This window comes from Melopsittacus undulatus, chromosome 5 (genome assembly GCF_012275295.1).
Source record: "Melopsittacus undulatus isolate bMelUnd1 chromosome 5, bMelUnd1.mat.Z, whole genome shotgun sequence".
In the NCBI taxonomy this organism is placed as follows: Eukaryota; Metazoa; Chordata; class Aves; order Psittaciformes; family Psittaculidae; genus Melopsittacus; species Melopsittacus undulatus.
Window position 1 is genome coordinate 2,590,158 of NC_047531.1, and position 18,884 is coordinate 2,609,041.

Consider the following 18,884-nt stretch of genomic DNA (forward strand, 5'->3'; position numbering starts at 1 on the left):
TGTCCTGGTGGTGCTCCTGGTCCCTGGGACCAGCACTTTGCTCAGCAGGGACACACTGGCTCTCAGGATCACCCCCCATGGCACAGCCTGAGCTGTAACCCCCCTTTTACCACAGAAGAGGTTGTGCTGTACACCCTGACACTGGGCAAACCAGCCCAGCTGAGCCTGGGTGGCACTGGGTAAAACTGGGTGGGCACTGGGTAACACTGGGTAACACTGGGTAACACTGGGTGGCACTGGGTGGGCACTGGGTAACAATAGGTGGGCACTGGGTGGGCACTGGGTGACATTAGGTGGCACTGGATGGACACTGTGTGGGCACTGGGTAACACTGGGTTTGCCCTGGGTGGGCACTGGGTAACCCTGGGTGGCAGTGGGCAGGACACAGGTCCCTGGCACAGCGGTGCAGGACAGACCCATCCATCCCCAGTGCAGTGCAGCCTCCCGGTGTCACCGGGCAGCCCCATCCTCCCCATGCCCCCCCATGCAGTGGGGCCGCTCACTCTGTGCCTTTTTTTATTAAACGGTTATTTGCTCTGTGGGGCAGGCGCCGGGGCCAGGCCCCATGGACACAAACCTCAATCATGTACACCTGCTGCGGCTCCGGCTCCGGCCCCGGCGCGGCCGCGACTGTACAAGGGGGGGGTAGGACTGTACAAAGAGCTCTGCACTGAAATAAAACATTGTACTCCATAAAAACAGACAAGAACGAGCTGGGGGGACACACACAACATGAGCCCCCTCCAGCGGTCACAGCGGTGCTGGGGGGAGAGATGCTGCAGGAGCCGCTTGTACCGATTCCCCTTTGCACCGGCATGGGGCACGCAGGGAGGGGGGGTGAGACCTGCAGCCACCCCCGGGGCACCCCCGCTCTGCTCAGAGCCCCCCAACAGCACAAACAGGGGGGACAAGAGGAAGGGCCCTGAGGTGGTGGTGGGGACATGGGGCAGCACTGAGTGGTGCCACCCGGGGTGGGGGGGGGTTTGACCTGTGCAAAGAGCCTGGGTGGCACCAGCCGGTGGCAAAGGGACTGGAGTGATCGTCCCAGCACAGGGACCCCAGGGCCAGGGCTGATCCCCCTCTTCCATGGGGAATGTGCCCCCCCCACGACAGCAAACCTGACCGTGGAGGTAGAGCCTGTGCCCAGCAGGGACACGGAGCCACAGCCACATCCCTGAGCCCAGTGCCCAGAGCTCCAACCACCACCAGCCATGGGCAGCGGCTCCTGTGCAAGACTGGGACCCTCTGCCCGCAGCACCCAGAGGACACCGGATGGGCACAACGCGTCACCCCCACCAACACCAGCACCTGAGCCGCAGGTCCCTGGGTCCAGCAAGGTGGGAGCGGGGTGGGTGCTGCACTATGAGACATGGGGAGCAGGGCTGGTCCCCTGGGTGCTCGGTGGACATGCAAGCCATGGGGAGGGTGAGGAGGGCAGCTCCTGCCTCCTCCAGCAGTGCAGGGGCTGCAGTGGGGTGCGCAGGGGACACAATAATTACAGGGCTCAGACAGGCCTGGGGGGACAGAGCAGGAGCAGCTCCTGATCATCCCAGCTCGTCCCAACGCATCCTGGGCCCGCTTCAACGCGACGGGATCCTCCACCAGCGCCTCCCAGCGCGGAGCCACAGCTCCAGCCCCGCGGCCACCCGAGGCCAGGGCCTCACCCGCAGCCGATCCCGGCCCCGGCTCCAGCGCTGCCGCTGCTCCGCGGGCCCGGACCCTGCACCCGGACAGGGGCTCACGCGTCCGACAAACAGCTCTGGATGCGGTCGATCCATTGCTGTGCCCCCGGCACGTCCTGGGCACAGAAGTTGTAAACGCGCTTCGTGGTCTTCAGCTGCAAAGGAGGAGGAGGGAGGTGAGGGGAGATGGGGCACCGCACGCTGCAGCCCAGCACAGCCCAGCACCACACTCACATCGAAGAAGGCTTTCTCATCCACCGTCTTGGGAGCCCCCATGGTGGGGGTCCCTGGGGTGATGGACTCCACCTCGGCCAGGTCAATGACTCCTTTGCACTCCGTGTCCATCCGGCTGTCGTAGTACCGCAGCTGCAGGGAGATGGTCCGAGGGGTCAGAGCACACGGGAGGGATGGAAGGAGGGACAGGATGGATGGATGGATGGATGGACGGGTGGGTGGATGGGTAGATGGATGGATGGGTGGATGGATGGATGGATGGGTGGGTGGATGGATGGGTGGGTGGATGGGTGGATGGATGGATGGATGGATGGATGGATGGATGGATGGATGGGTGGATGGATGGATGGATGGACAGGTGGATGGATGGATGGACGGGTGGATGGGTGGGTGGATGGATGGATGGATGGGTGGATGGATGGACAGGTGGATGGATGGATGGACGGAGGGACAGAGAGAGGGAGGGAGGAATGAAGAGAGGGAGGGAAGAATGAGTGGACAGATGGAGGACTGGAGAGATGGATGGATGGATGGATGGATGGATGGAAGGAGGGGTGTAGAGGGATAGATGGAGGAGGGAAGAATGGAGGGAGGAAGGGATGTGTGGATGGATGGATGGAGGGAGGGAGGGATGGAAGGATGGAAGGAACAATGGAATGATGGAAGGATGGAAGGACAGAGGGATGGAGGGATAGAGGAATGGAAGCACAGACAGACCCCAGGCCTCCCCACTCCTCCGTACCTGATGTTTGGTTTTATCCAGCACAAACCAACGAGGCTTCCAGGGTTTCATGAAGGCTCCTTTCTTGTACAGAGACCCCTCATAGGACCTGCAGGGAGGGGGCAGCATCTTAGGGTGGGAGGGAGAGGAGGGATGGAGCACAGCTCGGCCTGTGGCATCACTGGGGACAGGAGGTGACCATGGTCCCACAGAGCACCCACAGAGCATCCCCCAACACCCCGGGCCCTGCTCCTGCCTGTTCTCGCTCTCGGACGTGTGGAACTGGCTGTAGAGGGTGCTGGTGCTCCTGCGCCCACCCGGCTTCCCACTGGACGGGGTGGACGTGCTGCTGGTGTCACTGTCCAGGCTGAGGTTGAGTGTGGAGCCCACACCGCTCTCCTGCAGGTACACCCCGAGCGAGCGGCGGTGGTGGGACAGCCCCGAGGACATCAGCAGGGAGCTGGGGGTCTGCGGGAGCAGAGACCACAGCGTGAGGACAGTGCCCAAACACCAGCACCGGTGCGTGGGGCACAGCTGCCCCTTCAGCCCCTCCATGCACCTACCCTGCTGCCCTCCTGCCGCGCCTCGGTGCGCTGGGAAGCTTTCACCTTGTCCCATGTGTCCTTCCAGCGCTCTGGAATCTGCCCCAGCTCCATCTCCAGGTTGTGCAGCTCCTGAGGGAGGGTTCAGGCTCAGACCAGGAGGGGACAAGACCCCTGGGACCCCCATCAGTGTCCTGGGGCTCAACCAACACCAACCCCACCACAACCCCACTGCTGGGACACCAATGGTGCTACCCCAGGGGCTGTGCTCACCTCCAGCAGTTTGGAGATGGCATCGGGCTCCACGCGGCTCCGGTTGTCGTAGCAGGGCCAGATGATCTTGCGCTTGGTCTGTGGGGCTCCAGTGTCCTGTCGATCCGCGTCCTCCACCGGCTCCGGCTGCCCCTGTGCCAGCTCCCAGTCATAGGAGGGGCCCTCGGAAAGCGTCTCCTCCGTGTAGTAATCCCACACTTTGAGGTTGGAGATGTTGCTGTACGGCCTCAGCACCTGCAGGAGCACAGGGTGATGCTCAGGGAGGGCAGGACATGGCACTGGCCATGCTGCTGGGACACAGCCTGGAGAAGGCTCCTGAAGGGGAGACCTGAGAGCAGCTCCAGTGCCTAAAGGGGCTGCAGGAAAGCTGGAGAGGGGCTTGGGACAAGGACCTGTAGGGACAGGCCAAGGGGAATGGTTTGAACCTGCCCAAGAGAGGGGAGACTGAGCTGAGCTCTGAGGCAGAAGCTGTTCCCTGTGAGGGTGCTGAGGCGCTGGCACAGGGTGCCCAGAGAAGCTGTGGCTGCCCCATCCCTGGCAGTGCTCAAGGCCAGGTTGGACACAGGGGCTTGGAGCAGCTGCTCCAGTGGAAGGGGTCCCTGCCCGTGGCAGGGGTTGGAGCTGGAGGAGCTTTAAGGTCCCTTCAATCCAAACCATTTTACGACTCTCAGTGGCCTGATTCTGCTCATGCTTCCCAGGGTGGCAGACAGCCCCTTGATGGGCAAACACCTTGGTCCATCCAACAGGGGACTGCTCCCTCAGCTCCATGTAGGTGCTGGGGTGTACAGAGCAGGACTGAGTTCTCACCTCCCCATCCTCGGGAGCATACATGTAGTTGAAGAAGATGGGGGCCTTCTTGTTCAGGCGGTCGATGTAGTCCCAGATGGACTTGTAGACCTGCTGGCTCTTCCTCTCCCCCTTCTCCTCATACAGGAGGCCTGAGGGGAGCAGAGAGGGGATGAGGTGTTCTGTGAGGACACGGCTCTGTGCTGCCATCCCTGTGTGCCCACACACTGCCCTCACCCAGCTCGATGCGCTCGTAGTCCGAGTCCAGCAGGAATGTCCGGAAGCGGTTGGAAATGTAGTGGTAGCTCAGGAACTTCAGGTAGTACTGGCTGAACTCGAACTCCATGGGGAACTGCAGGTGGATCTGCAAGGAGAACATGGGTGAGACCCCCAGGACACAGGATGCTCTAGGACCATTTCCTGCTGCAGGAGGAGCTCCTGCCCCCAGTGCTCCCAAGATCCCAGTGCTCGGAGCTCACCTGGTGCACACAGTCCAGGAACTGCAGGAAGATGGGAGCAAAGCCACTGCTCTGCCCGGCCAGGGTCTGAGCCCCGCGGTGGCTGAAGCGGTGCCCGAAGCTCAACCACTCCTTCTCCACCAGCAGGCGGAAGCCTTCCAGCGTCCGGTAGTAGGGGTCGGACAGGAGCTGCACCAAGGACACGACCTGCAGGGACAGGAGGGGCTTGAGATGCTCCATGGAGGGGTGATGGCCACATACTGTGTTCAGCATCTGGAGGGCTCCTACCTGCGTGGTGATGTCCCAGCCGTCCTCCAGGCTGACCAGCACTGAGGAGCCCGTGTCCAGGAGCTCCACCACCAGCACCGAAATCTGCAGGATCTTGTGGATCTGCAACATGAGGGACAAGAGTCACCAGAGTGCAGGAAGTTCCTCTGCTGGTCCCTGTGCAAATGGAATGTTCCTCCTAGAAGGGACTGAGCCAAACGGAGCAGAGCCCAGGGGTTATACAGGGCTGTGACACAGAACCTGATAGAGCGAGGCCAGAGGAGGCCATGGAGCTGCTGCGAGGGCTGGAGCAGCTCTGCTCTGGAGCCAGGCTGAGAGAGCTGGGCTGGGGCAGCCTGGACAAGAGAAGGCTCCTGAAGGGGAGACCCCAGAGCAGCTCCAGTGCCAAAAGGGGCTGCAGGAAAGCTGGAGAGGGGCTTGGGACAAGGGATGTAGGGACAGGCCAAGGGGAATGGCTTGAACCTGCCCAAGAGAGGGGAGACTGAGCTGAGCTCTTAGGCAGAAGTTGTTCCCTGTGAGGGTGCTGAGGCGCTGGCACAGGGTGCCCAGAGAAGCTGTGGCTGCCCCATCCCTGGCAGTGCTCAAGGCCAGGTTGGACACAGGGGCTTGGAGCAGCTGCTCCAGTGGAAGGGGTCCCTGCCTGTGGCAGGGGTTGGAGCTGGAGGAGCTTTAAGGTCCCTTCAACCCAAATCATTCCATGATCCTATGATTCTGTGACAACTGACCTGTGACAGCCACTCGGACTCCTCCAGGGAGCGCAGGTAGGCGATGCTGGGGTCCGTGGAGGGGCAGCCGGGCACACAGGCCTTCATCAGCTTCTTGAAGCTGGCCTTGACCTGCCGCACGTCGAACACCTCAATGGGAACCACCTCCCAGTGCTGCAGTGGGTCCGGCTTCACGCCCTGAACAAGGAGACAATCCGTGCTGTCCTGATACCACAGCAGACCCAGCACCCCAAATACAACACTAGAGCAGTGTGCTCAGTTGTGGGCCCCTCACTACAAGAGAGATCTTGAGGGGCTGGATGGGGCCAAAGAAGGGCAATGGAGCTGGTACAGGGCCTGGAGCACAAGAGAGATGGGGAACGGCTGAGGGTCCTGGGAGGTTCAGATGGAGAAGAGAAGGCTCAGGGGGGACCTGATGGCTCCCTCCAAGTGCCTGCAGGAGGATGGAGCCAGGAGGGGCTGGGCTCTGCTCCCAAGGAACAAGGGATGGGACAAGAGGAAACGGCCTCAAGCTGCACCAGGGCAGGTTTAGATGGAGCTGAGGAACAATTCCTGCCCCACAGGGTGCTCAGGCATTGGAACAGGCTGCCCAGGGCAGGGCTGCAGGCACCGGCCCTGCAAGTGTTCACACAGCGTGGAGACGAGGCCTCAGTGCCATGGGTTAGGGGTGGCCTTGGCAGGGCTGGGAATGGTTGGACTGGATGAGCTTAAAGGGCTTTTCCACCCTGACTGGTTCCATGCTCCTATCAACCGGTGCTGCCGCTGGGGTCACCTTGAGCTGGGACTTGTCCCCAATGATGTAGAGCGAGGCTCGGTGCGGGCGCAGGAACCCAGTCTCAGCAGTGCCGTTGTGGTGTGTTCCCAGCAGCTCCTTCCCCGCCAGCCGTGAGCCGATCTCCACGTTCAGCCCATAGCTGCTCATGCGCCCGCTGGCGCGGATGCTGCCCCACTTGCCTGCGGGACAGCAGCATCAGGAGGGGTTCTGGGGGTCCTGGCAGTGTTGGTGTCCGTGTCCCCCCCCCGGGCTGGCGCGGGGGGCAGCAGCCTGTGGCACCACAGCATCCAGCTGTGGCCAAGCCGCTGCCCCCCTGCCACCCGCAGCACATGCAGGAGGCGCTGGAGCCAGGTTTGCTTTGCTCCTGTGTCCTTGCTGGGTGCTGTGGGTGTCCTGCCTGGTGCAACCCAACCCAACCCAGCCCTGGCACCCATGGCCCAGCCCCACCACCACCACCCGGCACCAGCAGCGTGCAAGGAGCCCAAAGCAAACCTGAGCAGAGCAGTGGGACGGGCTGGGATGGGCTCAGTACTTACCCCAGCGCCGGGAGCCAGCGGCATGCTCAGTGAGGTGTTAGCGGCCCAAGGGGGGGACTGGGGTGTTAGTGGGTGGGGGTCAGTGATGGGATCAATGTGGTTAGCACTGGTGTGCAGTGTGGAGGGGGTCAGCATTGTGGTCAGCCCCAGTGAGGGGGGTGTGTATGGGGTGAGTATTGTGGTTAGCACCGTGAGGGGTGTTTATGGGGGTCAGTGACTGGGTCAGTGTCATGGTTAGCACTGGTGAGGGGTGACAGGGGGTGCATGGGGGTCAGTGTTGTGGTTAGCACTGGTGAGGGGTGTGCATGAGGGTCAGTGTCATGGGTAGCACTGGTGACGAGTGACAAGGGGTGCATGGAGGTCAGTGATACGGTCAGCACCAGTGTGGGGTCTGTGGATGTCAGTGGTGCGGTCAGTGTCACGGTTAGAACCAGTGAGGGGCAACAGGGGATGCATGGGTGTCAGTGCTGTGGTTAGCACCAGTGAGGGCTGCATGGGGGTCAGTGCTGTGGTTAGCACCAGTGTTGGGTGCATGGGGGTCAGTGCTGTGGTTAGCACCAGTGAGGGGTGCATGGGGGTCAGTGCTGTGGTTAGCACCAGTGAGATGCGCATGGGGGTCAGTGCTGTGGTTAGCACCAGTAAGGGGTGCATGGGTGTCAGTGTTGTGGTTAGCACCAGTGAGGGGTGTATGGGGGTCAGTGCTGTGGTTAGCACCGGTGAGGGGTGTATGGGGGTCAGTGCTGTGGTTAGCACCAGTGAGGGGTGCATGGAGGTCAGTGCTGTGGTTAGCACCGGTGAGACATGCATGGGGGTCAGTGCTGTGGTTATCACCGGTGAGACGTGCATGGGGGTCAGTGCTGTGGTTAGCACCAGTGCAGGGGTGCATGGGGGTCAGTGCTGTGGTTATCACCGGTGAGACGTGCATGGGGGTCAGTGCTGTGGTTAGCACCAGTGAGGGGTGCATGGGGGTCAGTGCTGTGGTTAGCACCAGTGAGACGTGCATGGGGGTCAGTGCTGTGGTTAGCACCGGTGCAGGGGCTGTCGGTTCCGTACCTCGAGGGGTGTCGCGGCCCTTCGCCGACGCGCACTTTGGGGTGGACAGGGTGATGACTTTAGCTCGGTGACCGAGCCCTGGCAGCACAGACAAAGCGATTCAGCGAGGGGACCCACACTGCCCGGATATGGGGCAGCCGGGGCCCCAGGCACAGCGGCTGCAGCGGTGATGGGGATGAAGGAGATGGTGGCTCCGGGTGCTCAGAGGGTCCCTCCCTCCCTCCCTGCAGCTCAGAGCTGGGGTGAAGGAAGCAGCTACTCTACACCATTGCCCCGAGGCAATGTGTGAGGCCCTAGAGGCAGTTCCCTCACACATCCTCACCTCCACGGCTAATAGAACCAGGCCCTTCGTCCTTCCCTCCCATCACCTGCTTCATGAGCGATCCCAGCTTAGGCTGCCTCTTGTCGGCGTGATCTGTAGCACCAACAGAACGTCAGCTCTCGTCTCACTGGGCTGCTCTGGGGTCCTCCCACCTCACCCCCCAGCACTGCTCAGGATGGAGGACAAGGGACCAGGGGAAGCAGCACAAGCAGGAGCGCTGGGGTTGGGACCCAGCATGCAGGGACACCTTCCAGTGGGAGCCACACCACGGCACCCACTGCAGCAGCACAAAGGGGGGCTCAACCCTCCTGCAGCTCTGCTTCAGCATTGGGATCACCCAGGCACTGCCACAGCGCTGCAGCCCCTGCTCAGCTCCACCACCACCATGTCAGGTCTGCCACCCCAATGCTGGCCCCACAACCCCTCCTTTAGCCACAGCTCTGGGTATGTCCCCAGCATGTGCCAGAAGGGGCTTTTGGCACATCCTCTCCTCCCCGGGCTGCAATGAGCACCTAGCTGGGTCTCCACAGTCCCTCTGGCCCCCAGTGAGCTCTGCAGCAGTGATGGAGTGGAATGGTTGGGACAGAGGATGAATGACAGTGGAGTGGGACAGTGATGGCAGCTCTGCCATAGCTGGAATGGGCAGGATGCTCACAGAGCAAAGGAGACACAGACTTACCGAGGCTTCCCATGACAGCACCGGGTGCCAACGGTGCTGAGAGCTCAGCTGGCAGGGCCTGTCCCACCAGGTCCTCAGCAAGCACCCAGATCCAGTGCTCACAGATCCCAGGCCATTGGGGTTCCCAAAACCAATCCCAACCTCATCCACGGAGGCCCAGGTGGAGTTGGGAGCTGTGGAGCAGCCTCTGCTGCTCCTCTGAGGTGAGCCATGGGGACCAGCAGCTCACCCACTGCCCAGGGCGTGGGATGGACACCGTGACCCATGGCTGCAGCCCTCCTGTATCCCTGTCCCCAGGCTCCTCACCTGAGCTGCTCATGTGAGCCGAGGTGAAGCCACTGAGCGTGTTGCGCCCGCTGGCATCAGCATAGTGCGGCATGGAGTTAATGACAGCCTGCAGGTACTTCTCCTGCTCCAGGCTTGTGGAGTCTGCCTGCGAGGGGCCTGGTGGAGAGCACCAAAACCACCGTGAGACATGGGGAGAGCTCTGCAGCACGGCCCCGGCACAGGCAATGCCCTGGAGATGGAGGGGATGGACAGAGGGAACGGAGGGCACAGAGGGGATGGAAGGCACAGAGGATACAGGCACCTGCAGTGGGAGCATTCTGGGACTTGAAGAGGCCCACGACGCCCTTGCCATGCAGCCCCCCTGAGCGCAGCAGCACGGCTTTGGTGCGGGAGTTCCTCCAGCACACCACGGGGAAGCGGTTCTGGCGGTAGCAGCGGGAGATGCGCTGGATCGTGTTGTCCTGGATGCTCTGCGGCACGATGAGCAGCCCGGGGTAGCTGCAGGGGAGAGCAGAGGTGCTGTGGAGCTCGGTGGGGTGCAGGATGAGCCCCCCCAGCGCCCACAGCCCAGCTCTGAGCCCGCTGCCCTCCCTGCCCTGCACTCACCTCCGGCATATGGCGTACATGCGGTTGACGGTGGAGATGCGGAAGGGCTCGCTCTTGGAGCGGGTGAGGCTGCTGCTGAGGGTGCCCAGCCCCAGGCGCTGGTAGTCCCGGCAGCAGGCCCGCTCCACCAGGTGGTTGATGGTCATCTTGTCCGAAGGTTTCATGGTGGTGGTGGGGGTCAAAGTGCTTCTGTCCATCTCTTCAGACACTGCGGAGACAAAGGGGTCAGGGTCCAGCACTGGCAGTGTCCCATGTGCTGCTGGTGGAGGTGAATGGGCTGGAGGCACCTCCCAACCCACCACAGACAGGGCAGGGCAGGAGCTCCATCCCACCACCTCCACCTGAAGTGGTGAAGCTCAGCTGCCCCAGAGGGCTGGGCATTGGACTCTGGGGCAAGAGCCTTCACTTGTGAGGTTAAAAGCACAGAGAAAAGTCAGCTGCTGCCTGGGGGCTGGTGTTAGAGCAGGTTTCTTTGGTATCAGTGAGAGATGAGGAACAGCCCAACACTGACCGGCCAGAGCTGCCCCACCAATGGGTCTCATCTCCTCCCTTAGAGGGGAGCAGCTCCAGAGAAGCTGTGGCTGCCCCATCCCTGGCAGTGCTCAAGGCCAGGTTGGACACAGGGGCTTGGAGCAGCTGCTCCAGTGGAAGGGGTCCCTGCCCATGGCAGGGGTTGGAACTGGAGGAGCTTTAAGGTTCCTTCCAACCCAATCCAACCATTGTAGAATTCTATGATCTCCACGGCATACAAACTATCTCCATGAACAGAAGGGAAGATCCCAAATCAGCCGTGTCCAGTCTGCTGGACAAGCCCCACAGCGGCAGGAGGGACAGGTCCCTGCAGGCACCATTCCCAACTGAACCCCTAAATCCCATCCACCACATCTCTGACCAGCCTTTCCCCCCAGGAAGGTTGTCACCTTCCACAGAGGACTCCTTCCTGCCCCTTCTCAAACCAATCACACTCTTCTCATGTCTAACCTAACCTGACTGCAGCTGAAAGCTGGGAATTCTCATCTGAAGAGCTGGGACCAAAGAACTCCCTCCTCTCCACAGGGCTTGCTGGGTACTGGAAGAGTGTCCCACAGCAGATGAGAGCTGGTGGACCATTGACAACTGGGAGAGGTGACCACGGTGGCACCGCAGGGCAGCACCTGTGCCTGCTGCCCTGCGGAGTGAGGGCCATGGCCTGGGAGAAGCTCCTGCCCCATTCACCAGCCAGGTCCCAACCTGAGATCTCATCCTCGTTGTCCTCGGGGAAGTGCTGGCTGCCCCTCTGCTCCCACATGGGGGGGGTGTACTTCTTCCGTGTCACGTACTGCCGTCCGATGGTCTTCTTGGCGTTTTTCACCAGGTTTTTGGAGAGCGTCCTGGGAGCAGAGAACAGGCTGAGACCCCAACACCACCTCCATGGCCACAGCCCCGGCACGAGTGGCCCCCAAGGGTTGAAGACACCAAACCTCGGTCACACCGAGAGCGAAGCAGCAGAGACAGGAGCATCCCACACCACTGCCTGCAGGCACCCCAGGAGGGGAGATGTCACCCCACGGCTCCCTGGCAGGAGGAGCCGGTGCCTTGGATGGGGGGCACAGAGCAGGGGCAGAGCTCCAAGGTTTGCCTGTTCATTGATGGAGCTGCGAGGCTGGGCAGGAGCCCCAGGCTCCCATCCCAAGGGAAGCCTTGTCCTGGCTCTAACCCTCACCTCCACACTGGAGCTCCGGCAGACACCAATCCAGCTTGTCCCTGGAGGCTCTAGCTTATGGCAAAGGCCAGAGCCACCACAGGGAGGTTTCCAGCCCATCCTGGACATGGGGTGGCTTGTGGAAGGTGACTTGTTCCACACCAGGTAGGACAGGGAGAGCATGGCTGGGTTCAGCCATTTCTTAGGGCATCCCATGGAAAGCAGGAAGGGAGACCTTCCAAAACCCTCGGAGATAAGGCTGCATGGTCAGAATAGACTCCACTGCTGATGTGGGACTATTCATTAGGGACTGTAGTGATAGGACAAGGGGTAATGGGTTAAAACTGAAACAGGAGAGGTTTAGATTGGATATAAGGAAGAAATTCTTTACTGTGAGGGTGCTGAGGCACTGGAATGGGTTGCCCAGGGAGGTTGTGAATGCTCCATCCCTGGCAGTGTTCAAGGCCAGGTTGGATGAAGCCTTGGGTGCCATGGTTTAGTGTGAGGTGTCCCTGCCCATGGCAGGAGGTTGGAACTGGATGATCTTAAGGTCCTTTCCAACCCTAACTATTATATGATTCTATGATGGAGCTCCAGAAGGCAGGAATTCCTGAACACAGGAATGTGTCCTGCCCACACACAGGACCTCATGCTCATCACCTCTTCACTGAGCTTATGGGCTCAAAGGGGAACAAATGAAGGAGACATGGGATATACATCCCATAGGGAATGGCCACAGCCAACCCAGGACAAAGCTACACTGATGAATGATTTCTCAACATCCACCTGATCAAGACAGGGCTCAAACTGAGACCTTCAGGTGCCTTGTTTGGCTTTGTAAAGTGGGTGGTGAAGGGCTCCAACTGCTCCCTGCACGGACCAAGGGAGGGAGAGCCTCAGGACAGAGGAAAAACGTTGTCCTGGGAATGAATGCTTAAAACATGGAGACTCGGAACAGAGAACCAAGGTTTGTAGATAATGTGGGGCACTGGAAGCAGCCTTGGGGAGAGGTGACAAAGCCCATCTCTCAAGTTCAGACACTGGACACTGTGCCCAGGCCTGGCAGCTCTAGAGGTCTCTAGAGGTAGAGGCACAGCTCCATGTCGTGGGGCCACCACAATGGCATGGAGCACAAGGGAGGCTGCTCAATGGATCAGCCACCTCTGAGCATGGTGCTGCTGTGGGGAGAGCACACCCTCAGACCTGGAAAAGGGCATTCCCAAGAGACAAGCCCCAGGCCACCACATGCAGAGCAGTGAGAGGAAACCCTGGGAGCAGCCAGAGCCAATGCCACCTCGCAAGCTCCCACCCAAGCTGAAGGCATCTTACGTGCTGGAATGGCCAAGGTGCCCGAGGGACATGACCCCCACTGCCAGGCCCTGGAACATATCGGTGACCTGCTGGGAGCTGAGTCACAAACACACGGGAGAGGGGCTTAGAGCAGGGCACAGCAAGCGAGCAGAGCAGCACCGAGCCCAGCCGGGCCTGCCCCTGCCACCGAGCGCAGGGTAGGGGCTGGCTGTAGGGCAGCACCTCCAGAGCTCCACCACCCCCAGTGCTCCTGTCCTGCAGCACAGCACAGCCTGGGCCCTCACACCCCTGCAGCCTCTCCCTTGGACACCTCCTCAGGGCTTGTGGGCTGGGAATGGGGCAGGGATGACCGGGTCTCTGCTGGGTGTGCAGCACGTCCCCCCCACAGGGACAAGGGGAGACCCTGCGCCAGGAGAGGCCCAAAGCAGAGGTCCCAGGGACCTTCACCCCCAGCCTGGGGGTTGTGCCCCTCTCCCGAGCGAGCCCCACTCAGCAGCTCCCTGCAGGTGTACAGAGGAGGGAGAGGAGGAGCCCTGCAGCTGTGCCCACCATGGTACCTGAGTGAGGGGTTCTTCTCCTTGGCCTTGGGCTGCATGGCCTGCTTGGGGGACTGGCCCACGGTGAAGGCGAAGGTGCCACGCACGTGCTGGGGGTAGCGCAGCTTGTGCAGGTGCTTCCGGAAGATCTCGGCGCTGTCTGAAGCCACCTCCTCGTCGAAGGCGATCTTCAGCAGCTGCAGGACACAGGCACTGCGTCAGCCTGGGACAGGGCTCTGGAGAGGGCTCGTCCCACAGTGCAGGGCACAGCTCAGGTCCCAGCTGGGAACAGATGTGAGGCTGCTCTGCTGTCCCCCTGCGCCAGTTCCTCTGTCCCATGCTCCTTCCTGCTGGAGACAACTCCAGAGCCAGCACTGCTGCTCCTCAGCATCCCCAGTGTCAGTCACTGGCTGACAGCACAGAAGATGGGCAGGAAGGAACAGGCAGTGTGGTTTAGGTGCTTCCCTCCAAGCACAAGTCCCTCCTCGTGTTGTTACACCTCTCCCTGGTGTATTTCTCTCCCCCCATAACCTGCTGCAAGGGTTGCAGAACCACCTCCTAGAGCACTGTGCTGGGGATGTCTCAGCCCTTCTCAGAGCTCCAGCAGACACTGGAGCAGTTGGAAAGAAGTTTACAAGCAAGAAGTTGCTCCTTCTTACAAGAGGATTGTGACTGGAGCAGCTCTGGAGCCAGGCTGAGAGAGCTGGGCTGGGGCAGCCTGGACAAGAGAAGGCTCCTCAAGGGGAGACCCCAGAGCAGCTCCAGTGCCTAAAGGGGCTGCAGGAAACCTGGAGAGGGGCTTGGGACAAGGGATGTAGGGACAGGCCAAGGGGAATGGCTTGAACCTGCCCAAGAGAGGGGAGACTGAGCTGAGCTCTTAGGCAGAAGCTGTTCCCTGTGAGGGTGCTGAGGCGCTGGCACAGGGTGCCCAGAGAAGCTGTGGCTGCCCCATCCCTGGCAGTGCTCAAGGCCAGGTTGGACACAGGGGCTTGGAGCAGCTGCTCCAGTGGAAGGGGTCTCTGCCTGTGGCAGGGGTTGGAACTGGAGGAGCTTTAAGGTCCCTTCAACCCAACCCATTCCATGATTCCATGGTGCTAGGGAACAACCACAGCTGGGTAGTGCCTTGTCCCAGTGATGGTGGAGTCATGGCCACACACCAGTTCCATGCACAGGAGCACCCAGAGCCCCTCATGGCCTCACCTGGAATGTGCACGAGCGCAGCTGCAAACCCTCCTGGATGAACTGATCCACCTGGGCCTGGACATTGATCTTCTTCTCTTTGGTCAGCGAGGCGATGGGGAAGGACCTGATCACCACCTGCTCCCCCACTGGGCACAAGCATGGAACAGGTTAGACACAGCCTCAGCCCTGTGCAAGCCCAGACTACACCAGACCCTTGGTGCCATCGCCCCAGGGAGGATGAAGTGGCCAGAAGCAGGCTGGACGTTCAACAGCCAGCCCACGGTGACTTGTACATGATGCCTTGGATGGGCATGAGCAATCATCATCTACCACACGTGGAGAGCTACAGCAACCACCTCCTTTGTAGCAGTGGGGCACAACCATCAAGCCTGTGGTGGTTGCAGAAGCCCCCAGCAAGGCCAGTGTTGGCTGGGAACCCACTCCAGGGAACCACTGCAGTCCTGAGCTGCAGCCCTGCTCCAGGACTGCTCCAGCCACCTCCTCCCCAGGCACCACCAAGCCCAGGAGGCAGAGGACACAGGACCTTACCCAGGGGGTCGGTGGGAGTGCCTTTGAAGATGATGCGGTACGTGGTGAGGAAGATGGCTCCTTCTGCAGGGAGCAGAGGGGGGCCACCAATACTGCCTCCAGCAGCCTCCTCCCGCCCATCAGGCATGAGGTACACGCGGAGCCCTTCCATCACACACTCCTCTCCCACCAGCAGGTTGGGGCGCAGCAGCTTTGGCTACAAGGATGTACAACAGTAAGTTCAGGTCCATGTGTACTGTGAAAGGGGACTTGAAGGTTCCCACAGCACCAGAACCTTACACAGCAGCAGGCTGGGTCCATACCTTCTGTATGGGAGGAAGCCTCTTGCTCTCCCTGTGCACGGCATCCAGTGTCTCTATGTGCATCTGCACGATGTCTGTGGACAAACGTGATGTTAAGAGATGGAGAGCGAAGTCCTGTCCTACACAGCACTCAAGCACGCTGCCAATCCACCCTGTAGCACCTTCTCTTGCCCTTCCTACTGCTTGTTGCAGAACCATCTCCTACGCAGCCCCCTGGGGTGATGTGGAAGGATTCCCAGTGCTACCACGGAGTTACCCATCCCCAGCACTGCTGCAGAGTGTATTACCAGGGATCATGACGTGCAGCCCCTTGAGGTGCTCGTTGGTGACTCCACTCTCGGTGCAGACTTTGTCCACGAAGCGGTTGATGAACCTCACCACATAGTTGGCCACATCCGAACTCTCTGCATCCTCAAAGCCACTTTCTGTGTCATAGCTCTCGGCCACGCTGCCAGCAATGCTGCCATTCAGAGCAGGGAAGAGTCAACCCTCAACATCTCCTCTGCTGTGTCCTCACACCACACAGAGCCCAGGAGAGCTCCTGCTCTTGGTACGAACCCAGGAGAGCTTCCATCATTGACATGAAGCCAGGAGAGCTTCCAGTCTTGATATGAACCCAAGAGAGCTCCGACTCTTGATACAAACCCAAGAGAGCTTCCACTCTTGATATGAACCCAAGAGAGCTCCAACTCTTGATATGAACCCAAGAGAGCTTCCACCCTTGATATCAACCTAGGAGAGCTTTCACCCGATATGAACCCAGGAGACTTCCCACCCCTGATATGAACCTGTTACAAACCCAGGTGAGCTCCCACCCTTGATATGAACCCAGGAGAGCTCCCACCCCTGATATGAACCTGTTATGAACCCAGGAGAGCTTCCACCCTTGATATGAACCCAGGAGGGCTCCCACTCCTGATATCAACACAGGAGAGCTTCCACCCTTGATATGAACACAGGACAACTCCTACTCTTGACGTGAAACACCCTTGGGCTCTGCAAGCTGCTTGCATCCTGCTAGCCACTGAATGATCCCAATGCCCTGAGTGCTGTGTCCCAACCCACTTCCCAGCCCTGCTGACCTGTTGGTGACGAAGCTGTTGCTGACGCTCTCCATGTCTCCCAGGCCAGAGCTGCGGAGCAGGCGGTTCTTGCTGGTGTCCAGGGGCAGCAGCAGGTAGCTCATGCGGTTGGCATAGTGGATGGCCTGGCTGAAGACAGTGCTCTCCTCCTTCTGGATCAGCTCCTGCTGCTTCTCTCTGCTCATGGTGGGCCAGAGCCTCAGCTGCTCTGATGCTATCTCCAAGGCAGACTTGGCTTCCTGTGGCTCCTCTGGGCTCTCCTGAAGGAGATGGAAGAAGATCAGTCACCTTCATGGACAGAGCTATCAGCCTTCCCCCAGTGTTCCATAGAAACCTCGCAGAACCTCAAGCCTGTTCACCCTCCTCAGCCCATGGACCACAGTGACCCTGTGTCAATGCTGTCACCTCCTCACCTCATCCGTGTGGTTCTCCTCACTGTTGTCCAGGTACAAGGCTCGGATGTGGTTCTGCACATCACAGTAGAACATGGCCTCCCAGAACTGGATGTTGGTCCACACCACGTGCTCCTGCACACAGCTGTAGGCGAACTGTGTGATACCCGGGCTCAGCTTCTGAGGAAGCACAAGGTGGAACAGAACCTCAGTACAACCTGCCCTCAGTCCCCACTCCTGCAGCCTTCAGGGACCCCAGAGCCTGTGGGGGCTGTGCAGGGTCAGGACATGAGGACACTGCAGATACTCACTCGGCAGAAAGCAGTGACCAGTGGCAGGAGAGCAGCTGCAATCCCATGTTCATCCATGGCAGTGCAGTCCTGGAGTGAAGAGAGCAGAGCTTACAAAGGCTTCACCACAAGACCCCCAGACCCCTGTGATCCCTGTGCTGTGCTGTCCCATAGAATCATGGAATGGGTTGGGTGGAAAGGAGCCCTAAAGCCAGTTCCAACCCCTGCCACGGGCAGGGACCCCTTCCACTGAAGCAGCTGCTCCAAGCCCGTGTCCAACCTGGCCTTGAGCACTGCCAGGGATGGGGCAGCCACAGCTTCTCACGTGGCTGGTGTAGAGTGCAGAGGGAAAAATCACTTTTTAATGCCATTTCCCTTGTCCTGTCCCTACATCCCTTGTCCCAAGCCCCTCTCCAGTTTTCCTGCAGCCCCTTTAGGCACTGGAGCTGCTCTCAGGTCTCCCCTTCAGGAGCCTTCTCTTGTCCAGGCTGCCCCAGCCCAGCTCTCACCCTGTCTGCACGGGCAGACAAGCTCTCCCCGCCCTGCCCTACCTGCAGGCAGCAGTTCATCATGCGGATGATGAAGTCAAACTGCTGGTGGTCCAGCACTGCCCTGTTCTGCTGCACGTGCAGGTTCAGCTCCTGGGTCAGGCAGTGTCGTGCTGCTCGGCCCTTCATGGCACGCAGCACTGCGGGGAAGAGCTGCAGAGAAAGAAGTCATGGAGGAGAAAGAGGGGTTCAGTGGAGCTCTGGTCACAGAGTGAGCTCAAGGACAGCCCACAGTGAGGGGGCTTCACATTCTGGCTGTTGGCTGGCACCAGGGTGCTGCAGGCAGCTCACTGCACTTGCATGGGGAGGCAAAGCCACAAACCCACACAGAGCAAGGTGAGGAGGACCCAGCCTGTTATTTCCCCAGGTCAGACCCTGCAGAGCAACCTCTGTCTCTCCTCTCCTCCCCCACCAGCTCCTCAGGACCCCCCTCACCTTTTTGGCTTCCAACATCTTGTTCTCAAAGACGTAGGAGATGCAGTTCCTGACCACCTCCAGGCGCCGGGCGCTGTTGGCCAGGGCATTGCCATTGCGTTCCATGATGGCAGCTGGGGGGAGAATCACCCATTAGTGCAAGCAGGGGAGGACCTTCACCCATGGTGGGGAGAGAACATGGAATTGTGGAATGGTTTCGGTCCAACCTGGCCTTGAGCACTGCCAGGGATGGGGCAGCCACAGCTTCTCTGGGCACCCTGTGCCAGCGCCTCAGCACCCTCACAGGGAAGCACTGCCTTATGTCCAAAGTTAACCTCTCCTCTTTCAGTTTAAACCCATTCTCTCTCATTTTATCACAACTTGCCCTTGTTGAAAGCCCCTCTCCAGCTTCTTCCCCTGTTCCGCACAGGCAGGAACTCATCCTGAAAGAATACTATGGGGTCTTCAACCATCCCCTCATGCTGGCTTATAGAGCCCAGGGAGCTCTAAGCACCCCAAGGGGGCAGAAGCAAATGTGGACAGTGCTGCTGCTTCTTCAAAGCACATTTTACCCCTCACATGGGACCCTCAGACACACCACAGTGTGCCAAGGAGCTGGTACACCCCAG

General features: G+C 60.1%; 1 protein-coding gene across 4 annotated transcripts in view; it reads right to left on the reverse strand.

Moving 5' to 3' along the window:
• Positions 1-502: 502 nt before the first annotated feature.
• SBF1 (SET binding factor 1) overlaps positions 503-18,884 on the reverse strand; it is a 56,463-nt gene continuing 38,081 nt past the window's right edge. Inside the window, exons 15-42 of one of the 4 annotated variants that reach the window (XM_034062812.1) lie at positions 18,277-18,389; positions 17,845-17,994; positions 17,315-17,383; positions 17,025-17,183; positions 16,612-16,871; positions 15,817-15,989; positions 15,530-15,603; positions 15,228-15,423; positions 14,697-14,824; positions 13,518-13,693; positions 12,979-13,056; positions 11,199-11,338; positions 9,969-10,176; positions 9,664-9,860; positions 9,381-9,518; positions 8,074-8,151; positions 6,482-6,663; positions 5,710-5,886; positions 4,985-5,086; positions 4,718-4,903; positions 4,476-4,602; positions 4,260-4,390; positions 3,453-3,686; positions 3,201-3,311; positions 2,894-3,105; positions 2,659-2,746; positions 1,917-2,048; positions 503-1,837 (exon numbers count right to left, since the gene is read on the reverse strand). In XM_034062812.1, coding sequence (XP_033918703.1) covers positions 1,739-1,837; positions 1,917-2,048; positions 2,659-2,746; positions 2,894-3,105; positions 3,201-3,311; positions 3,453-3,686; positions 4,260-4,390; positions 4,476-4,602; positions 4,718-4,903; positions 4,985-5,086; positions 5,710-5,886; positions 6,482-6,663; positions 8,074-8,151; positions 9,381-9,518; positions 9,664-9,860; positions 9,969-10,176; positions 11,199-11,338; positions 12,979-13,056; positions 13,518-13,693; positions 14,697-14,824; positions 15,228-15,423; positions 15,530-15,603; positions 15,817-15,989; positions 16,612-16,871; positions 17,025-17,183; positions 17,315-17,383; positions 17,845-17,994; positions 18,277-18,389 — 4,118 coding nt within the window. In that variant the 3' untranslated portion in view covers positions 503-1,738. The remainder of the gene's footprint in view (positions 1,838-1,916; positions 2,049-2,658; positions 2,747-2,893; positions 3,106-3,200; positions 3,312-3,452; positions 3,687-4,259; positions 4,391-4,475; positions 4,603-4,717; positions 4,904-4,984; positions 5,087-5,709; positions 5,887-6,481; positions 6,664-8,073; positions 8,152-9,380; positions 9,519-9,663; positions 9,861-9,968; positions 10,177-11,198; positions 11,339-12,978; positions 13,057-13,517; positions 13,694-14,696; positions 14,825-15,227; positions 15,424-15,529; positions 15,604-15,816; positions 15,990-16,611; positions 16,872-17,024; positions 17,184-17,314; positions 17,384-17,844; positions 17,995-18,276; positions 18,390-18,884) is intronic. The other 3 variants (XM_034062813.1, XM_034062814.1, XM_034062815.1) reach the window with 3 other exon arrangements.